Below are 21996 nucleotides of genomic sequence, written 5' to 3' on the forward strand. Positions count from 1 at the left end.
GTATCTGATAACCAGATCACCAATACCTCTCACTTCAAACTTAAGGACTAGCCTTAAGAACAAAGTTATGTGGAATACATGGCCAAAGTGTGCTTTTCTCACACATAGTGAGGCATTTTATATTTCACATATAGTGTTCTGCTTATTGGGCTCACCTCTTGAGGCAGTTTTGTGAAGGATTCATGTTTACCATGGTGAAAACACAACAGTCAGACAATAAGGAGGATTCAAACAGAGAGTCCTCCAAGAGCATGAACTCCAGTGGCAGCCTATGGAAAAAACTGAAAGTTACCCTATAAATACCTGCTGGCTGGGAAACTGACAGAGGACAGATGTGATGTTGCTGGCATATTGAGCCATTTCCTTCTTAATAGACTTTTCTACATTGAGGGGGATACGGCCAGAAACACTGGTCATAATATCCTGTAATTCTAGAAGAGGCAGGGATGGATCTCTGAGAGTTTTCATCAATCGTTCCACCCAGTCTTTTACCTGAGGAGATAATTAAATGGGATACAAAGTCAACACAATACCCAAATTTACTACACCAAAGTGCTTACTTTAAGAATACCACCAAGTGAAAGAAACAAGGAGTGAAAATCTTCAAATTCCAACAAATAAAGGTGAACAAGTTGCATGCCAAAAACTTTCTTTCTCTAAAAATTCCCCATGAGCTAACTCAGTGGTACAGCATTTGCATAGTATACACAAGAAATTGGGGTCAATCCCCAACACAACAACGGAAAAAAAAATCTTAAAACTTTCCCCTTGAGACATCAAACTACTTTGGAAAAGACCCCTTATTTGTACAGCTCTTCCCCAGGGCAGATGATTCATACCCTGTTGCTGAAGAAAGGATCTGGAAGGCAGTATCCATTCATCACATTGACCAGGTTATCCAGGACATAGTGGAACACTCGATGGAGCTTCTCGCCTCTGAGAGCTGTGCTCTGGATCTGTGGCAGACTACCTGTATGAAGCTCAGCCTGTCAACCATAAGGAGAGATCATCATTCATTACCTTCTACTCTGAGCACAAACACCACACTGCAATTCAGTCACTATGCAATATTAAGACATTCCTTCAGTGTACCCATCTACTCAGAAGTCAGGAAGAAACACTATGAGAAAATTACTGAATCTCAGTTCCACATCAACTAGTGTAATTCTGGAGAAAAATGCTTAAGAAAAAACTGACAAGAAGCTGGGTATGGAGGCACATACCTATGATTCCAGGCCTTAGAAGATAGAGGCAGGCAGGAAGATCAGGAGTTCAAGTTGATCTCAAAAACAAAAGAAAGGGAAGAAAGGATTGGAGCTTGGGAGAGGGCTCAGTGTATAGGAGCACTATGCATAAGCAAGAGGACACGAGTTCAAATCCCCAGCACTCATAAAAACAGCTGGACATGATAAACCTAGCACTGTGGGGGGTAAGAAACAGGAGAATCATTGGGGCTTGCCAGCCTACTTCTAGGATCAATGAGAAATTCTATCTCTAGGAAAAAAGGCAGAGTGATCAAGTGATCCTCCTCTGGCATGCAAATGCACACAGACCACATGCATATATAACACATTCACATATACATACCCAGAAGCAAGAGGGGGAGGGGGAAGGGAAGGGAAGGGGAGGGGAGGAAAAAGAGACGGGACGGGACGGGACGGGACGGGACAGGACAGGACAGGACAGGAAAGAAGGGAGGGAATGAGAGAGAGAGGGAGAGAGAAAAAGGAAGGAAGGAGAAAAAAAAAAAAAAAACTGGCAAACTCCCTCTACACTACTATGTCCTCACTCTTGGACAGCAATATTCACAATGCTTCCCTCCTCACCTGCTGAACCTTGCTTGGGTTGTCCAGCTGCATTTTGGCTATCACACAGCCAGGGTCAAGAGCCGCTCCAGGTCGCTTGACATAATGGATGCAGCCAGATTCTACAGCTGTTAAGGTCATCACCATCTTCATTACCTATAATAAATAATATGTAAATTAAGAGTTTGATCTCTCTTATGAAGATGAATAATTTAATGAGGTCAGTTTTCCCTTAGCATTTAAAATGGACTACATTTAATTTAACCCAGAAAAATGGGAATCTATTAAAATCTCCAACAAAGTACCAAGGTAGGCAATTAGTAAATTTTTCAGAACTAGATTTGAGGGTTAATAACAGATATAGATAATTCCTGTATGGGTTTGTTCCATTTTTGTTGTTGTTTAAGCCCAAGTTGTCCCCACCACTTGCTAGGTAGGCTAAGGATGACCCTGAATTCCTGATCTTCTGCCTCCACCTCCCAAGTGCTGGGATTAGAGATATACACCACCAAATATGGTATTTTTCTAACTTTCACATACATTTTGCTACCATTTGTGATTTCATTTCTTTTCTATTTAGAAATGGTGGACAATTTTGCTTCTTCATACCAGCAGATGCATGTGCTCACTCTCTGTCTGTCTGTCTGCCAGGAGGCCAAAACTAAAGGTTATTTTTCACTCTATTCTCCTTTACCTGCCAATTACCAGTCCCTGTAAGTACATCTTCTAAACCTCTCTCAAAAGCCTCCTTTTGCAATGTCTTTGTGGTTAGGCTCTTCCTCTTTTGAGGCCCAGAGTACTTACAAAACCTATGATATATCCTTATGTGGTATACAACTCTAGTAAGGTCTCCCTAAACCATCATTCTAGAGACTGAATCTTACCATATCACTTTACCACTTAAAATCCTTCCGTGATTTCCCACAGCCTTCATGACAGCCTGAACTTACCTTGTCATATAGGCTCCTTTATGATCTCCTGTTCCTTCTGTGACGTCCTCACCCGCCACTCCCCATTAAACCTTAGTCTATTCTTAATCATTGATAATACATGCATGTAGCCCCTAATCACACACTGTCTTGTTTCTATGCCTCAATGTTAAACATGCTACCTTCCAGTCTGCACCTGAACTAGGTATCTATCTTTTCAAAAGTAAGATCAAGTATCCCCTCTCTTCCAGGATGTCTTTCCTTACCTCACACCCTATCTTGATTTGGGTCAGGTGACTTTCCTGCTCTTAGAATTTATATTTCATTACTCGTCTGTTTTGTGCCCCAACTCTACCTAACATATTTTCTCTGGGTAGTCAGCAGTTAACATAACATCTATCAGTTGTACAGTGGCCGAGTAACTACTTTTAAGCTCAAGTTTCTTCATCTATCAAAAGATAATGGTGAACTTTTTAATTTGCTTTTAAAAATCTTAAGTTTCACAACCCATATTAAATGAATTGATGATCTTCCTTTTCTACTTCTGTTTCCTTTCTGTAATTTTTCAGACCTACTCCATTCTAGTCAACCTTTTCCTACTTTCCCTGACAGGGCCCAATAGTGTATTCAGCACCCTGACCTCAATCTCAGCATAGCACTGGCCAGCAAACACATGGCCTCCATCCTCCACGATGTACTGGATTAACTTCCCAGCAGAAGGTGAGCGCATCACAGACGGGTCGTTTTCCTTCTCAAACACACAGGTTTTATTGCCAATCGTGATGCGGTATCTAGGAGATAAGGAGGAGCAGACAAGGCAATAAGGCACTCAGGATATAAAACAATGAGAAAATATGTCTTCAAAGAACAGAAAATTTTATCGTATACACAATGCATGCATACACACAGGGCATTCATTTTATCTTTGTTCGGACTTTTAAATTTTATTAATTTTTATTTATTCATTTTATGTTTGTGTACATGTGTGGATACATGCAGACAAATGTGTAGAGGTCAGAGTACAACTTGCAAGTGTCTTGCCTTCTTTCATGAGGGTGTTCGAGATCAAACTCAGGCTGTCAGGCTTTACCTGCTGAGTCATCTTGCCAACCCCTGTTTACAATTTTAATAGTAATTTTCAATGAAATTGGGAACAAATAAATTATGGTATACTCATATACTAGAATATTACATAACCATTAAAAAGAATAGATGCTTCTATCAAAACATACCAAGATAATGATGATATAATAATAGACCCTCCTGCCTCCCTCTCTCCCTTTCTTTCCCCCAACTCTTGATTCCCTCCATTCTTCTCCTCATTTGCTCCATCTTCCTTTCTCCCTTCCCTCTCCCTCTTCCCTTACCCACTCTGAAAGAGTTTCATTATGTAGCTCAATCTGGCCTCAAACTCATAATCCTCGGCCTCTGTAACACAGGGATTACGAGGCACAAGACAGCAAGATTATAACTAGCATTTGTTGAACCATAACTCTGCTGTAGGCAATGTTTTATGCACTTGAAGTGTATTAATTTATTCAATTCTCACAAAAATATGACTGGTGCTACACTGTCAAAAGTAAAAATAAAGAGGCAGGGAGCTGGGGATGTTACTCAGCTGGTAGAATGCTTGCCTAGCATATATGAAGCACTGGGTTCGATCCACCACATAAATCAGCTATCATGGTACATTCCTGTAATCACAACATCAGGAGATGGAGGCAGAAAGGTCAGAAGCTCAAGGTCCTTCTCCTGTATTTGCTCAGGCAATATAGCAAAGCCATGTGTCCAAAAAAGACCATGTCTCAAAAAAAAAAAAAATTAAAAATGCAGAGAATATTTAAAGGATATTAAAGAAAAATTAGACATACAGCATGGATGTAATTTTGCTATATGTATTTTATATGTCCTAAAAATATATAAGAAACTGTCAATTATAGTAGTTTACTCAAAGGGAACTTTTCATTGTCCATCATGTTGAAGTGGTTAGGAAACATGTTTTTTTTTCCTTAAGAGAGACAGGCTTACTAAGTTGCCTAGGCTGGCCTTAAACTTCTAGGCTCAACTGATCATCTTTCCTCAGCCTCCTAAGTTGCTGAACTATAGGCATAGACTACCATGCCCAGCTTGAGACATGCTTTTAATATAAATACTTTTGCACTCTTAATTTAATTTGAAATATATATGCTTTTTGGTTTTTAATTGAATATTAATTATAGCAAAAAAGACTTGGAAAAATCCCAAGAGCTAATGAACAGTAAGAGAAACTAAGTTAATACACTGTCAAGCAACTAGAGCTCACAGAGCCACTCACCTATCCACTTCCTCCTTCATGTATGTGGTATAACTGCTGCCATCATAAGACAAAAGCAGTCCACCATCACTTAGCCGATGCACATCTACTTCTACACATGAACCATTCATGATCACCACATAGGAGTTGGGAGACTGTCGAGTCACCTGTAGTACACAAGAACCAGAAGGGTCAAACCAGTGTACCACCCCCTCCTAAATCCAGCCCCAGACACACTGTCAGCAGTTCAAAGATATAGGTATACCAGGCATGGTTGTGCACGCCTTTAATCCCAGCAGAGGCAGGTGGATCTCTGTGAGTTTGAGGCCAGCCTGGTCTACATAGCAAGTTTTAGGCCAGTTGGGGATACAGGGAGACCCTGTCTCAAAAAGATCAAAAAATAAATAAATAAATAAATAAATAAGATAAAAGATACAGGTACAACAGTCTGTCAGGAAGGTTAATGGCACTGATGCTATTTACACCAGTGTCTCTGGCTGTGGAGTAGTCCCGGTGTAAGCAGATAGGGCTAATCTCAGTTGCTTCTCTTTGCTCTGGTGGTCAGTTCTATCTTCCCTTTATCTCTTACAGTAATGTGAAGTTGAGAAATAACTAAAGAGATTTTCCTATAATCATGGAATAATGATTCAAGATACCGACACAAATACTGACAGTAACACTCCAATCCCTGCACTAAAGCCAGCATTCCCCTACCTCTAAACTGAGAGAACCAACTAAAAAGAGAGACAGACACTAAGGTGCAGACTTGGGTGGGGTTTGCATTACCTTAAGAACATATTTGACTCCTTCATAGATAAGTTCAACGTCTACTGTGTTCAAAAGTGTGTGAGCAGGAAGGACTTGACCCCTAGAAGAACAATATACAAAACACTTATTCTATAAAGTGCTAATAGTTTATAAGATTAATGATAGTGATTTCTTGAAATAATAAGACCAGGAAAAAAGCCAAGGCTGGGTGTGGTGGTGCATGCCTTTAGTTCTAGCACTTGAAAGACAGAGGCAAGCAGATCTCTGAGAGTTAAACAACAGACCTCCCAGGGCTACACAGTAATTTAAAGAAACAAAAACACCCTAAATGACTATCTGTAACAGATTGCCTAAATTATGAAAAAAAAAAAATATTTTTTTATATTTAATTATGGTAAGGTATACAAAACATAAAATTTACCACCTTAATCATTTTTACATGTACAACTGTATAGTTAAGTCACAGCATTGTACAACCAATCTCTAGAACTTTTTTATTTCAGCAAAACTGAAATTCTATACTTTTTAAACAATAACTCCAAATTTATATAGCTTTTTAGTACCTAGCATTTTCTGTTTCTATGAATTTGACTATTTGTGATACCTATTCATACCAAAATCAAACAGATTTATCTTTTTTATGACTGGATCATTTCACTTAGCCTAATACCCACTAAGTTTTAGCATGGCTTAGAAAATCCTTCTCAGGGCTGAAGATGGCTCAGTGGTTAAGAGTACTGGCTGCTCTTGCAAAGGACTCAGGTTCAATTCCCAGCACCCACATGGCAGCCAACAACCACCCAAACTCCAGTTTCAGGGGAACCCAACACTTTCTTCTGACTCCACCGGCATTGCACGACACGGGTATACTTATACACGCATGAAGGCAATACACTCATACACAAAATAAAAAATAAGAAGAAGAAGAAAAAGAAAGTCCCTCTCTAAGGCTTGGTAATATTCCTTTGGTGTGTATTTACCTACCAGTTTTTGTTTATCCATATATTCATCAATGGATATCTGGGCTGTTTTTGTATTTTAGTTTCTATGAATAACACTGCCATTAAATTGTAAGCATCTCTTTGAGACTCTGCTTTGAAATCTTTTGTTCTATCCAGAACTACTATTGCTCTGGACCACAAAGCAATTCCATTCTGAATTTTCTGAGAAATTTTAATACTGTCTTTCATAGTGGCTGCACCATTTTACATCCCCATGAATAATGCACAAGGGTCCCCATTTCTTCATATCCTTGTCAACATTTGTTATTTTCTGGTTCTTTACAACAGACATGGATGTGAGGTGATAGTTCACAGAAGTCCTGGTTTGCCCTTCCCTAATGATCCGTCATGTTAAGCATCTTCTCATACATAAAATAAAATATTATAGTCATTAAAAAGCATGATGAGCCGGGTGTGGCAGTGCAAACCTTTAATCCCAGCACTCGGGAGACAGAGGCACATGGATCTCTATGAGTTTGAGGCCACCCTGGCTTAAAAAGCGAGCTCTAGGCCCACTGGGGTTACAGGGAGACCCTGTTTCAAAAAGACCAGAAAAAAAAAAAAAAAAGCATGATGAAGCTTATCACGTAGTATTAAGAAACACTCAAAGAGCCAGTTGTGCTGGCACACAGCTTTAATCCAAGCACACTCAAGAAGTAGAGGCAGACAGATCTCTGTGAATTTGAGGCCACCCTGGTCTATATAGCAATTTCTAAGCCAGCTAGGGCTACACAGTGAGACCCTGCCTCAAGAGCAAACAAACAAGGGCAGGGGAGATAACTCAGTGGTTAAGAGCACTGGCTGCTCTTGCAGAGGACCTGGGTTTGGTTCCTACCACCCATATGGCCGCTAACAACTGCCCATAGCTCAGTTCCAGGGGATCCAACACTCTCTTCTGGCCTCAATGGGCACTGCATGAGTATGGTACACTTATATATATGTAGGCAAAATACACAAAAACAAACCAACCAACAAACAACAACAGAAACATTAAAAGACACCCTGAACTGAAAAAAGAAAAGTGAAGAACAGTTTCAGAGGATGTTACCATTTGTGTTTTACTTTTGTTTGTTTTTAGAAACAGGGTCTCCCTGTGGCCCCAGCTGACCTAGAACTCACTATGTAGACAAGGCTGGCCTAGATCTCAGAGATCCACCTACCTCTGCTTCCCAAGGGCTTGAATTAAAGTTATGTGCCACCATACCCAGTTTCATTTGTGTTTTAAATAACTATAGGCTATAAAAAAAAGCAGAAGGTGAGACGTAAATATCACATATATATATTTATGTAAGCTAGGACAGTACCAGAAGGTTACAGAACAAAATAGTAACGTGAAATGGCCATAGGGAAGGACCCTGGGTAACAAGAAACATGTAAGGAGGAGGCTTCCCACTATATTATCTTTTTGAAATATAGACCATGTGACACTATTAATTGTTCTTAAAAACAAAATTGCTAGGCTTAATGGTTCACACCTATAATCTAGCACCGAGAAGGCTGAAATAGGATGACTGCTCTCAGTACAAGGCCAGTCACAGCTACATAGCAAGACCCTATCATAAACAAATGTAAATCAAACTTTGAAAAACTAATAATCAGAGCGAATAATAAAATGAGAATAGTGGTTAACAACCAGTAAATCTGGGTGAAGAATATATAAGTTACCTGTACTCTTTAATTATGGTATGGTGAGCACAACTTTAATCCCAGCACTTGGCAGAGACAGGTGGATCTCTGAGTTCAAGGTCAACCTGGTCTCCACAGCAAATTACAGGTCAGCCAGGGATACATAGTGAGACACTGTATAAAAAAAACACTAAAAAAAAAAAAGATGGGCCTGGCATGGTGGCGCACACCTTTAGTCCCAGCACTTGGGAGGCAGAGGCAGGCGGATCTCTGTGAGTTCAAGGCCAGTCTGATCTACATAGTGAGTTCCAGGACAGCTGGGGCTACAGGGAGACCCTGTCTCAAAATGACCAAAAAAAAAAAGATGTCATATTATGTAAGATGCGGTGACACATGCTTGTAATCCCAGTACTTGGGAGTAGACAGGAGGATTGGGAATTTAAGGCCAGCCTCAGTTGCACAGTGAATTTGAGGCCAGCCTGGGCTACAAAGGGACTCAAAGTCAACCTGAGATACCTAACAAGATTGTTTCAAAAAGACAAAACGACAAATAAACGAATGAAAAGAATGTTAAAGGGGATTGTGCATGATGCATTTGTACACTAGTAGGGAAACCATTTAACTAGGCTGAATGCTGAGGAATAGAAATGAGAGAGTGGACTGGTCAAAGGGCCAAAGCTTCAGGGAGTTGGAAGTCACACTGAGGGATTTAGATTTGATACAGAAAGGAAATCTGAGCTGCTGATGGTTTTGGTGCATGAAAATAACACAGTGAGATATTTATCACAGGGCTTGAAATCTCACTTCGATTTTCAAAATTTTGTTTCTTTTTTTCCTTTCAGATGCTTCAAAAGGGAGCTGATGTTAAATCTAACAACACAGAAGGAAATAAAGTGCCTGTGATTAAAGTGCTTTGATATGATTAGCCCTTTGGACCATTCCTTTGGGAATTCAGGCAGAGCTTAGTCTCTGGAATCAACGTTAGAAATTAGTTCAGCTTCACGCATGTCTGACCCTCCACTTGAAAGACGTGAGGTCATGCTGAACATCAGCCTCAATTATTAATTCCTAAAATGTGGTGTAGATTAGTAATACAGGAAATATTTAGGATTCAATGCTAGGGAGAAATACCAGATCTTTATCACTATGGTTTGAGGAGATTTGCTCAAAACAGAATATTTACTGCAGATGGATTTCAGTGTTCAAAAAACAACAAACTTTGGGCTAGAGAGATGGCTCAGTGGGTAAAGTGCCTGCCATGCAAGCATAAGAAACTGAGTTCAAATTTTTAGCACCTTCATAAAACCCGAGTGCTGTGGTGTGTCTGTTACTCCACAGCAACAGTATGGAGACAGGCAGATCCTTGGAGCTTATTGGCCAGACAGCTTAGCTGAATCTGTGAGCTCCAAGTTTAGTGAGAGGACTTGTCTCAAAATATAATATCAACCTCTGGCCTCCAATAGCATTTGCACACACATGCATGTGCACCCGTGTGCACACATGCACAGGTATACCTACATGAACACAAACATATAACATATACACACATTTTTTTAGAAGTGGCCTTCTCTATGGTATAAATTAACTTCCAGTTATTCCCTCTCTTTTTTGCCACCAGTTCATGAATAACAAGTGGCACTCATAAGCTGTCAAGAAGTGGCAGAAAAACAAGTAAGTCTTTGAGCTGCAGTATGTACTCAGGACCATGGGTTAGTTGGCACAGCCACAAGAAACAAAGCCTACCTTTCTAAGGAGTGAAGGAAATTAGAGATGCTATTCCGCAGGTTCACATCTGCCACATGAAGGGCTCCACACACAACTCCCAACATAGTGTCAGGACGTTCTGCCTAAAAAGAGGACAGACAGATGAAAAGTATGGTCACTTGCCACCACAGACCTTCAAATGAAATCAACTTCAAATTGTTGTGAAGAAACAGTGAACTATCCATCCTTACTCCCACAGTGAATTTGAGCCAAGCATGGTGGCACATACCTATCCCAGCACTTGGGAGGCAGAGGCAAGGAGAACCAGTTCAGGGTCATCCTTGCTTACCCAGTAAGGTACAGGCCAGCCTGGACTGCATAAGACATTCTCAAGAAACAAAAACAGAAAAAACAAACAAAAATCCTAGCTTTGCCTTTAGAATATCAATAGAGATGAAAAAGTAATTTTCCTTCTACTCTGTAAAATTTTCACTGAGCAAAGTAAAGAGTAGCTCAAAAACAGACTTTTGTTAGAAACAAATTCCAAAAGGTACAAAGATTTGGCTATTGATAATTTAAGAAAACAAAAAAATGCTATATAGCCAAAATGTTGACCTTTGGACTTAGATGAATCTAGTAATTTTATTTATTTCTTTATTTCTTTCTTTATTTAGTCTTTTTGCAATAGGGTCTCTCTGGTAGCCCCAGCTGTCCTGGAACTCACTATGTAGACCAGGCTGGCCTCGAACTCACAAAGATCCACCTGCCTCTGCCTCCTGAGTGCTGGGATTAAAGGCATGTGCTACCACCCCCGGCAAATCTAGTAATTTTACACAAAATTCAGGAACATGACTGTCAATTTAAACAGTTTCCTCTCATGAGCACTTAGTAGATACAGAGGTTGGCACCTCTGAACTAAACTGAGTATCTGATAAAAATGAAGTGGCATATCAATCCCTGAATGCTTCTCTTCAAATATAACCTGGAAGGGTGAGAGCAATCAGAATCCATCATATACATGTCAGATTATCAAAGAACAAATTTGATCAAAACAAAATGGGACCAGTCAGATGGCAAGATGGCTCAGAGGGTAAGGGTAAGCCTGGTGGTGTGAGTTTAATCCCCAGAACCTATATGGTAGAAGGAAAGAAATGACTACAAGTTGTCCTCTGATCTCCAAATGTGCCCCCCACAACACCCCCTGCCCCAGAAGGCTATCTTATGGGCAACAAGAACTTTTTTGGATTGTACATGTCAGGTAAGACACTATAACTGAGTTACATTCCAGCCTGGCACAAGAATTCTGAAAAGTGCTAAACCAGTAGACACCTGGATTTTCCCAGGTAGATAAGGAACCATTTACATTAGAATAAAATCTCATCTGGTGACAGGAACTGATGATAATTATCAGTCAATAAAAACCCAATCCCAGAGTCTGTTTATGCAAGAGGAGAAATACACACCTGTACTTTTTCTGCTATCAGTCTGTCCAGCCAGCCAGTATCAATTCTATTCAACTGAAAGCTTTCAGTCTCTAACAATTTGATCAAGTATTCAACTGTAGTTCGAAAATCACCCCGAATAGATAGCTCCTTCAATGCCACCACCATATTTCTAGGGGAAGAACAGAAGATAAGCTGTTTCAGCAAATCATTTCAAAGAACTGTTTCATTTTTTTGGAATCTTAGGAGGATAGGGAGGACAGACTGTTCTAAGGACAAATGAGAGTGTGCAAGTATGTTCATTTCAGAGGGGAGAATTTGCAGGAAGTCAGTGAACATAGGAACTCAGACTAACATTACCAGAAAACATCAGCACACCACACATATTTCATCATAAAGACTACAGAACAAATTAAATGCAAATCATCCTCAGCTTTCACTTAATAGGCTTTCATTATTCAATTCGGTTATTGCTGACTAGCTAGAATTAGCGTATTAATTGTCTACAATTTTTTCTTTTGAAACAAGGTCTCCCTGTAGCCCCAGCTGGCCTTAAGCTCATTATGTAGACCAAGCTTGCCTTGAACTCACTCACTGGCTTTGCCTCCTGAGTGCTGGGATTAAAGGTGTGAGATACCATGCCCAGTCAACAAATTCTTATTATTTACCTCACATGCGCAAAACACATGTAAAGCGAGAACTACATTCAAGGTATCTAGCAGAATATCATAAATACCAGGGTGTGGAAGAAAAAAAAATCAAAAGGGGAAAAACAATCAACCTCCATGAAGGAAGAGTCTGACATAAGCTAAGTATAGCTGAAGGGCTAAAGAGATGGCACAGCAGTTAAGAGCACATACTGTTCTTTCAAAGGACCTAGTACCCATATCAGTTGGCTAACAACCACCTGTAACTTCAGCTCCGAAGGGATCCAGTACCTCTGGACTTCACAGGCACCCACACATATGTGTACATACCTACAAAGATACACTTAATCAAAAGTTAAAATAAATCTTTTTTAAAAAAGTATAGTAGTAGGATATGCCTTTAGTCCCAGGACTCAGAAGGCAGAGGCAGGCAGATCTCTGTGAGTTCAATGCCAGCCTGCTCTACATAGTGAGTTCCAGGCCAACTGGGGTTACAGGGAGACCCTGTCTCAAAAAGACCAAAAAAAAAAAAAAACCACCCCAAAACAAAAGGTATCATTGAGTGGGATATGATGGCACACACCTGCAATACTGGCTCTTGGGAAGCAGTGGCAGGAAGATCACAAGTTAAGACCAGCTTTTGGTTAAACAGTGAAAGCTTAACTCAAAACAACCACAGGTGGGAGAACCCACACCAAGCCTTAAAAAAAAAAAAAAAAAAAAAAAGACCAGTAGTGAAAAACAGTTTTCAAGGAAGCCTAGGCATTCCCTGTTTCCTACTTCCATCTTCCTCTCACTCCTTTGACCTGACTTAGTTCAATGCACTTTTCTGGTATGTATCTAGATACTTCTCCAGACACCTGTAGACTAGGTTGACTGACTTAGCTATATACTTCCGTATAGTCCTTCTGTAAACCCACTAACTTACTATATTACAATTTAATTGGTTGTCTTTCTTCCTCTGGATTATACAGTACCATGAGGATACAGGCCTTTTGGTCCTTACTATACTGAGAGACCTGGTAGCATAATAAATACTCTGTTGAATGTACAGAGTAGAAAATGAAGGAACAAAGAAAAGAGCAACAACAAAAGGAAAGCAAGAAGAGAATATGTATTGTGTTCAGGAAATAATATGACTGAAACAGAGGGCACAAAGACAGGGACCAGTGGCAAATCCATTCACATATTCAGGGAATATAGTAGTAACAAGATACATTTTGGGGCTGGAGAGATGGCTCAGTGGTTAAGAGCACTGGCTGCTCTTGCAGACCACATGTGTTAGGTTCCCAGCATCCACACGGTGATTAATAGCTATCTGTAACTCCAGTTCCAGGGGATCTGACCCCTCTTCTGACCTCTGCAGGCATAGCATGCACATGGTGCACTTACATACATGCAGGCATAACACTCACATACAAAAAATCAAAATAAAATTTAAAAAAAAGAAAGATACATTTTTGTTTCCATGGTATTTACATTATGGGAAATGATGCTGGGTTAGGACTATCACAGAGAACAAGACCTAAAGACAATGTAGATCAGATTTAACAAAGAAGGAAAAAAACAAAGAAAGCTGAGTTGAAGAACTTTTGACATAGTATTAGGAAGGAAACATATCCAGAGACAATTTTAATATGCTAAAACTTGACCTAGTTTGCTTTCTTCTGTAGAGAAGTATAAAGAGCAGATCAGAGGAAGTGAGACTGACCAGGTCATTGGGCATATCCTGTAGAATAAACAGTGGTTTTCCTAATCAAGAAATGCCAATCATTAAATGCCCAACAAATGCCTGGTCATTAAACCTTCTAAAATGCCAACAGAGGCTGGTCTGGGAACATAAATGAGAGAGGGAGAGTGGAGGGTGGCTGTCTAAACTACCCAGTTCATGTCCCATTTAAAAGAAGCAGTTACATAAAACTTCCAACTATGGGCCAGCAAGATGGCTTAGTAGGTCAAGACACCTGCTGCCAAGCTTAATAACTTGAGTTCAATTCCTAACACCCATATGATGGAAGGAAAAAATTAGCTCCTGAAAGTTGTTCTCTGTCCTCCATATGTATATTGTGGCACATTCACACATAAATGAATGTAATTAAAAAGAAAATCAACTTTAACTTACCATATGGAATATAAAACCATCTTTCATCTAAATTTCCAAGTTTTAAAATATTAGCAAATTTTAAAAAATATTCTGTGAGCCAGACAATCCAAACACTACTTAAGTTGAGGCTGCCTAAAAACCTACCAGTTTGTAACCCCTAGTATGATCCTTCTTCAGTTTAGCAGAGCAGTATAAGGTAGTGAAAGAAAAATAGCCTAATTTTTTTGGGTTTTTTTGGTGGGGGCTGGTACTGCTATAATTTTGAAATTGTTTTGTTTACAGGTTTTAATAAGTAGATGTGGAAGAATTGTGAAGTACAAATCAGAAATATTTAGATTCACTCACTGTTGAAAGCATTGTTAAAAACTTAAGAATATTCTGGGTGTGGTGGCACATGCCTTTAATCCCAGCACATGAGAGGCAGAGGCAGGTGGATCTTTGTGAGTTTGAGGCCAGCCTGGTCTTTATAGTGAGTTCCAGGACAGCTGGGGGAACAGGGAGACCCTGTCTCAAAAAGACAAAACAACAACAACAAAAACCTTAAGAATATTGACAAATACTTAGTGATCACCTACTCTGTTGATTTCAAAGGTGAAGGGAATACTATGAAACCTGTGGCGTAAAGCAATAAATCGCTGAAAATTTAATTAAAATAAAATGAGAAGTTTGGAAGTATCTCAGTGGCAAAGCACTTGTTTAACATTTATAAGGTCCTGGGTTCAATCTCTAGCACCAAAAGGAAAAACAGGAAAAGAGGGAGGGAGGGAGGGAAGGAAAAAGAGAGGCAGAAAGAGGCAAACGAACTATTCTAATTTTCAACTTTGTACAGGTATTTAAAAATATATGTTGTCTGGGCTGAAGAGATGGCTCAGCAGTTAAGAGCACGGACTGCTCTTGCAGAGGACCCGGGTTCGATTCCCAGCACCCACATGGTGGCTATGAACCGTCCTTAACTCCAGCTCCAGGGAAATCCCGAAACCCTCTTCTGACTCCTGGAGCACTGCACAACATCGGTGCACTCACATGCAGGCAATATACTCATGCACATAAAAATAATTCATGAAATATTTTTTAAAAATATATAATGTTGTCAGAATTAGTTCCTAAAGCCCTGGTTTATTTTATAGTCAAACAAAACTGCTGTTCATTTGATTTTATGATTAAGAGGTTAAGATTTAATATGCCAGTTATATTTATATCCACTGTTGTACTCTTTATAATACAATGAAGTATCTTCTATGCAATTTTGATAATTCTTTTATTCCCATCTTATAAAATGAATATAATTTTATTCTTTTAAATGACAAAATAACATGGTGATTGTGGTTAATATAATGTATATTTGAAAACTGCTAGGAGATTACACTTAAAGTATCATCACCAGAAATAAAAATGGCAAGAATGTGAGGTGATGCAAATGCTAAAGTGCTTGATTCAGCCATTCTTTAATATATGCATATATCAAAGTACCAGGTGGTATACCATAAATATATATACAATATTTGTCAAATAAAAAACTTAATGACTATAAGTCATTTACAGCTATATATTGAGCTCTGGATTGGACTCCTAGTACCTAAAAAAAATGATTTTATTCTAATGACAAATACAGACATTTATCTATAATTTATCTGATACCAAGCTCATAGTCAAGACTCAATCTCTCCCCAAATTATTACCGTGAGAAAAAATACCTTTAAAGCAAATACCTTTGTATATATGTATGTGTGTGTATATAGAAATATGTATATATATATATATACACATACATATACACACTTGCAAAGCCTCATTACAACAAACAGAAAAACATCTGCCAAGTACAACACAACATGAACACAAGTGCAACCTAAGAAAAGTTTCTGCAACAAGTACTTTCACAGCAGATAAATGATGCCAATCCAGGTGCTCATACCTTCACTGATGATTAGCCCAATTTTATTTGGTAAAATGCAATCAAATGCTACTATACTTACGAAATTGCTTCTTCTCTGTTTTCTCCCCAGGAAAAGCAGTGACCAAACTGAGAATCAGCAAATTCATGAAGTCCCCCAGCAGCAGCAACACTGAAATAACCCCAAACGTTCTTATTGCTGCGAAAATTTAGTTCCTGAACTGTTCCCGAGCTGGGCTTAAACCCCTGTGAGAGAATGAGAACAGGAGATACATCGTCTTTCCAAGGAAAAGAATGCTGATACACAGTGGTCAGGATCTAAGTGAATCACACAAGCCAAGGCCCACTACTATAAACCCACTGGGGATTCTACAGTGACTTAAGTAAAATTAACTGGTCAATGAAGCAACAATTGTTTGTTTGCTCTGAGAAACTTTTATAAATCTCCTCTCCAAAGGAAGTTCCAAGACATTTCAGAAGTATGTCCTCAGACACTATCATAATATTATAGCTCACAAGAAAAACAGGCATGCGGGGAGCACAAATACTTTAAGTATGGGTTACCTCATCTGGATTTTCACTAGTGATCCGAGCGGCAATTACGTGGCCCCTTGGGCAAGGAACATGTGCAGAATTTTCAAAATCAATGGGAATATCACCCCAAGGAGATACCCCATACATCATACGGATATCCTTGATCCTGAACAGAGGGATCCCCATAGCAATCTGAAATGTAGTAAAACACATGTCAGTTTTCAAAGTCACTTTCCTTAAAGTATGGAAGCTATCAAATTACCTTAACAGACTTCATTTTGGGGGCCACTGAACACATTCTACTTTCTTTTTTAAAAAAATATTTTATTTTTATTATTTTTATTTTGTATGTGAGTGTATTGCCTGCATGTATGTGAGTGCACATGTGTCGTGCAATGCTGCGGTGGTCAGAAGAGGGCTTCAGATTCCCCTGGAACTGGAGTTAAGGACAGTTTGTAGCTGCCATGTGGGTGCTGGGACTCGAACTCGGGTCCTCTGCAAGAGCAGTCAGTGCTCCTAACCGCTGAGCCATCTCTCCAGGCCCACATTCTACTTTCTTTAAAATCTTTCCTAGGAGAAAACTGATGCAAGCAAGTTGTCTTCTGACCTCAAACACACTGGATAAATAAGTGTTGTAAAAAACAAAACAAATTCTACTTCCATAATCTGTATTCTGCAATCATTAAGCCTAAGTTACACAAAACAATATATTACTAAAGATTTGCTGGGATCATCCCCACTCCTTAAAATGTCCCCAAATTCCTAAAGCAATAGACATGAATTTCCCTCTGTTATTGCATCTTCATGGAGGGATGAGATAAAAAATATCCAAGATTAATAGTCATCCAAGAAGTTCAGATAATTAAAAGGCCCTGACAACATTATAGTTATCTCTCTCATCCCTTCAGACTACTGGGAAAAATAAACAAATCCTTTAGTCCTTTACTCTGGATGGGCTGGTGGAAGTAGGAAAAGAGGAGGACAAGAAGGTAACATGACAAACATGTATGAAAATGATGTAATGAAACCTATAATTTCAGAAAATTAATATACCCTAATAAGGGCCAGTGAGATGGCTCAGTGGGTCAAGTCACTGCCAAGGCTGATAACCTGACTTTGAACCCTGGAACCCACAGTGGAAGGAAAGAACCAACTTCCCAAAGTTGTCCCTTCTAATCTCCACATACATACCCTGTGGTACATGTGCACACACATGCATACACACACACACACACACACACACACACACACAAAATTTTTTTTTAATTTAAATATGTACCAATAAAAATGTAAAGAAATCAACAATAAACCTTTAGGCTTGAATGGGAACCTGCAAGGTGTTCCTAATATGAGCAAAGACTAGTTATACAAATAAATAAGAGCCAGGAGCTTTGTTGTGTACTTCTGGTCTCAGCTACTTGAGAAGCTGACTTCAGAAGTTCTGGGCTTTAGTGCCCCATTCTGATGAACTATCCACATTAAGTTCAGCAGCAATATGGTTCCTTCCAGGAAGCAAGGACCACTAGGTTGCCTAAGGAGGGGCAAACCTGTCTAGGAGCACATTAAAAATAACAACCCTTATCATTTGCTTCTACTACTTATGATAGTATGTTTCCTGATCTGAAAGAAGATCTAATGTTAACAGCTACTGCTTTATGCATTATAAAAATAAATGTGTGTAGCCAGGTATGGTGGTGCACGCCTTTAATCCCAGCACTCGGGAGGCAGAGAAAGACAGATCTCCGTGAGTTCAAGGCCAGCCTGGTCTCCATTAGCGAATCCAGGCCAGCTGCAGCTACAGGGAAACCTTGTTTCAAAAAAGATCAAAATAAATAAATAAATGTGTGCTACCACAGTCTTGCCAGAAAAATACGGACTACCACTCTTATAGAGAGCTGCTTCAATAAAGAAGTCTAGAAACAAGAATAGGGACTGATAACAAAATTATGAAGTTTACTATAATTAATTGAAGAAAGCAGATTGCTTTTAAAGTTTCTTCCTAAAACAGTTTATTAGCTGTGTCTGGCTAGAAGATACAGTAATATTTCTACATTTAAACCATACCAGAAAACCAACCCATTATCTGTATAACCCAAATTTATTTATAAAGATCAAGTGAGTCTCAAACTTATCTGGGCCTTTCTCTCAGTCTTTCAGTTACCTCTGATGTTCCTAACTTTTCTATGCTCTAACAAGAGCCTAGATCAGGGTGACTCACCTGGAGCTGTGCTGCAGGGAGGTTTACATCAGCCACCATCTCTGTACAAGGGTGTTCAACCTGTAGCCGAGGGTTCAGTTCCAGAAAGTAGAAGCTGCCATCCTGGCTGTACAAGTATTCCACGGTCCCAGCACTCACATAACCAACCATTTTGGCAAGTTTCACTGCACACTTAAAAGAAGATTAAAAAAGTATATCACCTTGTCCATCTATGACACCACTGCAAGTACCTATAGTCTCTTAACTATCCAGTATTTATAAAAGCCACCAAAGATTTGGGGGGGGGGGAGCTCTATTTGAGACAGAGTCTTCCTGCAGCCCCAGCTGACCTGGAACTCACTATGAAGACCAAGCTAGCCTTGAACTCACAGAGATCTGCCTGCCTCTGCCTGCAGAGTGTAGGAATTAAAGCCACCAAAGGCTTTTAGCCCATATTTGAGCAAATTTCACCCCTACTGATTATCATACAATGCCCTGGGACATTGATGACAAAAATCAGTGAAAAGTTGAGAGAAAAGAGTTTTGGTATTTTTTTAATACATAAGATCACAAGCAACCTCACTCCATCAGACATAAGGGCACACAGGCAAAGTCAACCAAACCAACTAAACGAAGAGCAGATTTGACCCCTAGTTTCCAGTATGCTCCTCATCTTTTTTAGAAGCATTGCGCCCTAGCTAGAGACTGGATTCCTAATCTCTTTTATAGCTACAGGCTACATTTTCATCATCAGAATATAAGTATTGATGAGTGATATGTATAACTTATGAATCAAATTTTGAAAAATAAATTGCATATTTATATTCCTTATCTTCCTCTTCTTTGTACTGAAACACAGTCATGACAGGGTCAGTCATTTCAACCACATAGATGAGAACACTGTAAAACTGGCAAAGCAAAGTATAAAGAACTTGAAACTCAGTGTCCTCATGGAATATAACCGTCCCAACAACCTGTAAAATTTAACTCAGACTATGCTGCTAAAGAAATAGAAGCTGCTGGGCGTGGTGGCGCTCGCCTTTAATCCCAGCACTTGGGAGGCAGAGACAGGCAGATCTCTGAGTTCAAGGCTAGCCTGGTCTACATAGTGAGTTCAAGGACCGCTGGGGCCATAGGGAGACCCTGTCTCAAAAGGACCAAAAAAAAAAAAAAAAAAGAAATAGAAATGCTATCTATTGGGGTCACTGTGGGTTTTGGTTCTTTTAATTATAACAGTTAAACCTGTATCACAATCAAAATGGTCATTAGGACCTGTAAGTAGAATGTTATTTTAAAAATTAAAACATCTAGATAGCCAGCATGGTGGCACACGCCTTTAATCCCAGCACTTGGAAGGCAGAGGCAGGCAGATCTCTGTGAGTTCAAGGCCAGCCTGGTCTACATAGTGAGTTCCAGGACAGCTGGGGCTACAGGGAGACCCTGTCTCAAAAAGAACCCCCCACAAAAAAATTAAAATATGTGATGCTAGTTTAGCAATAGGGTAGTGGCTAACAAGGAAATAGATACTGCAGGCTGGAATACTGAAAAGCAAGTTCCTTATTATGACATGAAACAAGTTAGATTAATTCCTATAATAACAGAATGCTGACTACATACCAACTAAGAAAAATGGTAAAGATGGAGATGTGCTCAGTTGCTAGAGTACTTGCCTAGCATAGCACAAGGTCCTGGGTTCAATCCCCAGTACCACATAAACCAGGTGTGGTAGCAATACCTGGAATCCCAGCACTTGAGAGGTTCTAGGTTATCCTCAGCTACATAAAGAGTTTGGGGCCAGGCTGAGATATATGAAACACCCCACTCCCCCCCAAAAGAAAATAAGTGATAAGATTCAAAATGTTGAAAAGCAAACTGCTTTCATATCCTACCCTGCCCCACCCCAAAAAAGATTTTCTTCTTACCCCAAAGCAACTCAGTGTCAAAGAGCAGACAAAGGGAGTTGCTTTAGTTTCAGTTGGCTTCAAAGTAGTCAATATTAAGTCAAGGGGAGAGAGAGATAGGCTAAGCATAAAACCCAGCAAATAAGAGAAGAAAAGTTTTTACATCTAAAATAAATCACTAAGTACTGATTATTTCAACTTGAAGTACAACTAAGCAGAAGATTACTGAGCATTTGAGCAAATTATATCTCTGAACAAACCATAAGTCTGGCCTTCAAAATACAGTGACTAATGATTGAAGTAACAGTTGTACCCTAATCCTGCATTATAGGGAGCGCGCGCTGGGCGCCCGGGGTCCCTGCGCGCACTTTCGGGATGGCACGGCGGGTCCGCAGGCTTCTCCGCCGTGCGCCTGGAGGAAGGCGGGTCTGGCCCCAGGGGCTTCTTCGTGTCTCTATGGGCCTCAGGTGTGGGGTGCGTGAGTATCTCGGGGTCGCTCTGGGCCCCTGGATCTCGGGGTCCCCGCCACACCTGGCGAGTCGCGGCTCGGCTCTGGCCACAGGCGTCTCTGGGAGCAGCAGCAGATAGGCCGCTGTCCGCCACTCCGATGCTGACAGCTTCTCTGCGACTGGAGTGTTGTCCAGTCTGATCCTGTCCCTTTTCCACCCGTGTACTTTTCCTCAGGATGCGAGGTCCACTGGCCACTGAACCCCACGGGAAGAGTATGAGGACAGCGAAAGCTAGGATGTCCGCAAGTTGGTCACGGGGGAGTGCGCCCCCCGGAGAGGCTAGGTCGCTGGTAGTAAGGCACAGAACTCAAGACTGGCTTAGTCTGTGTTACAGCTTTATTAAGTGTCTCTGCTCTCAGTAATTCAGCAGCTCTGCGACCCAGCTCTCTGTCTATTAAGAGAAGACTAGGATACTTATACCATGGGGGTAGTGGTAAAAGCTTTGGCTGTTAGATGCTTTGTGAGGCAGAAAAATCACACAGGAAAGCATGGTATTCCTAGAGCCAGAGGCCATGTTTATGTTATGGCATTTATGGCGGGCACTTCAAAAGGAGAGTCAGGAAAGATGCCAGGAAGGCACCCTGCTATGAAAGGAGCCCTCAGCACATGATCCCGAGCTGCATGAGCTGTCCAGTGGTGAAG

At 40.2% G+C, this 21996-nt stretch overlaps 1 protein-coding gene across 5 annotated transcripts in view; it reads right to left on the reverse strand.

The window, feature by feature from the left end:
• The window catches only part of Acaca (acetyl-CoA carboxylase alpha), a 284858-nt gene that overhangs the window by 169998 nt on the left and 92864 nt on the right, over positions 1 to 21996 (reverse strand). For all 5 annotated transcript variants that reach the window (XM_029562520.1, XM_008831314.2, XM_017797626.2 and 2 more), the window contains 11 exons: positions 18966 to 19136; positions 16778 to 16939; positions 16296 to 16459; positions 11590 to 11740; positions 10166 to 10269; positions 5814 to 5895; positions 5049 to 5194; positions 3375 to 3525; positions 1827 to 1961; positions 840 to 986; positions 304 to 492 (listed from right to left, as the gene is read on the reverse strand). In XM_029562520.1, the coding sequence (XP_029418380.1) occupies positions 304 to 492; positions 840 to 986; positions 1827 to 1961; positions 3375 to 3525; positions 5049 to 5194; positions 5814 to 5895; positions 10166 to 10269; positions 11590 to 11740; positions 16296 to 16459; positions 16778 to 16939; positions 18966 to 19136 (1602 nt within the window). The remainder of the gene's footprint in view (positions 1 to 303; positions 493 to 839; positions 987 to 1826; positions 1962 to 3374; positions 3526 to 5048; positions 5195 to 5813; positions 5896 to 10165; positions 10270 to 11589; positions 11741 to 16295; positions 16460 to 16777; positions 16940 to 18965; positions 19137 to 21996) is intronic.

This window comes from Nannospalax galili, unplaced genomic scaffold (genome assembly GCF_000622305.1).
Source record: "Nannospalax galili isolate Female #2095 unplaced genomic scaffold, S.galili_v1.0 scaffold1430, whole genome shotgun sequence".
NCBI lineage: Eukaryota > Metazoa > Chordata > Mammalia > Rodentia > Spalacidae > Nannospalax > Nannospalax galili.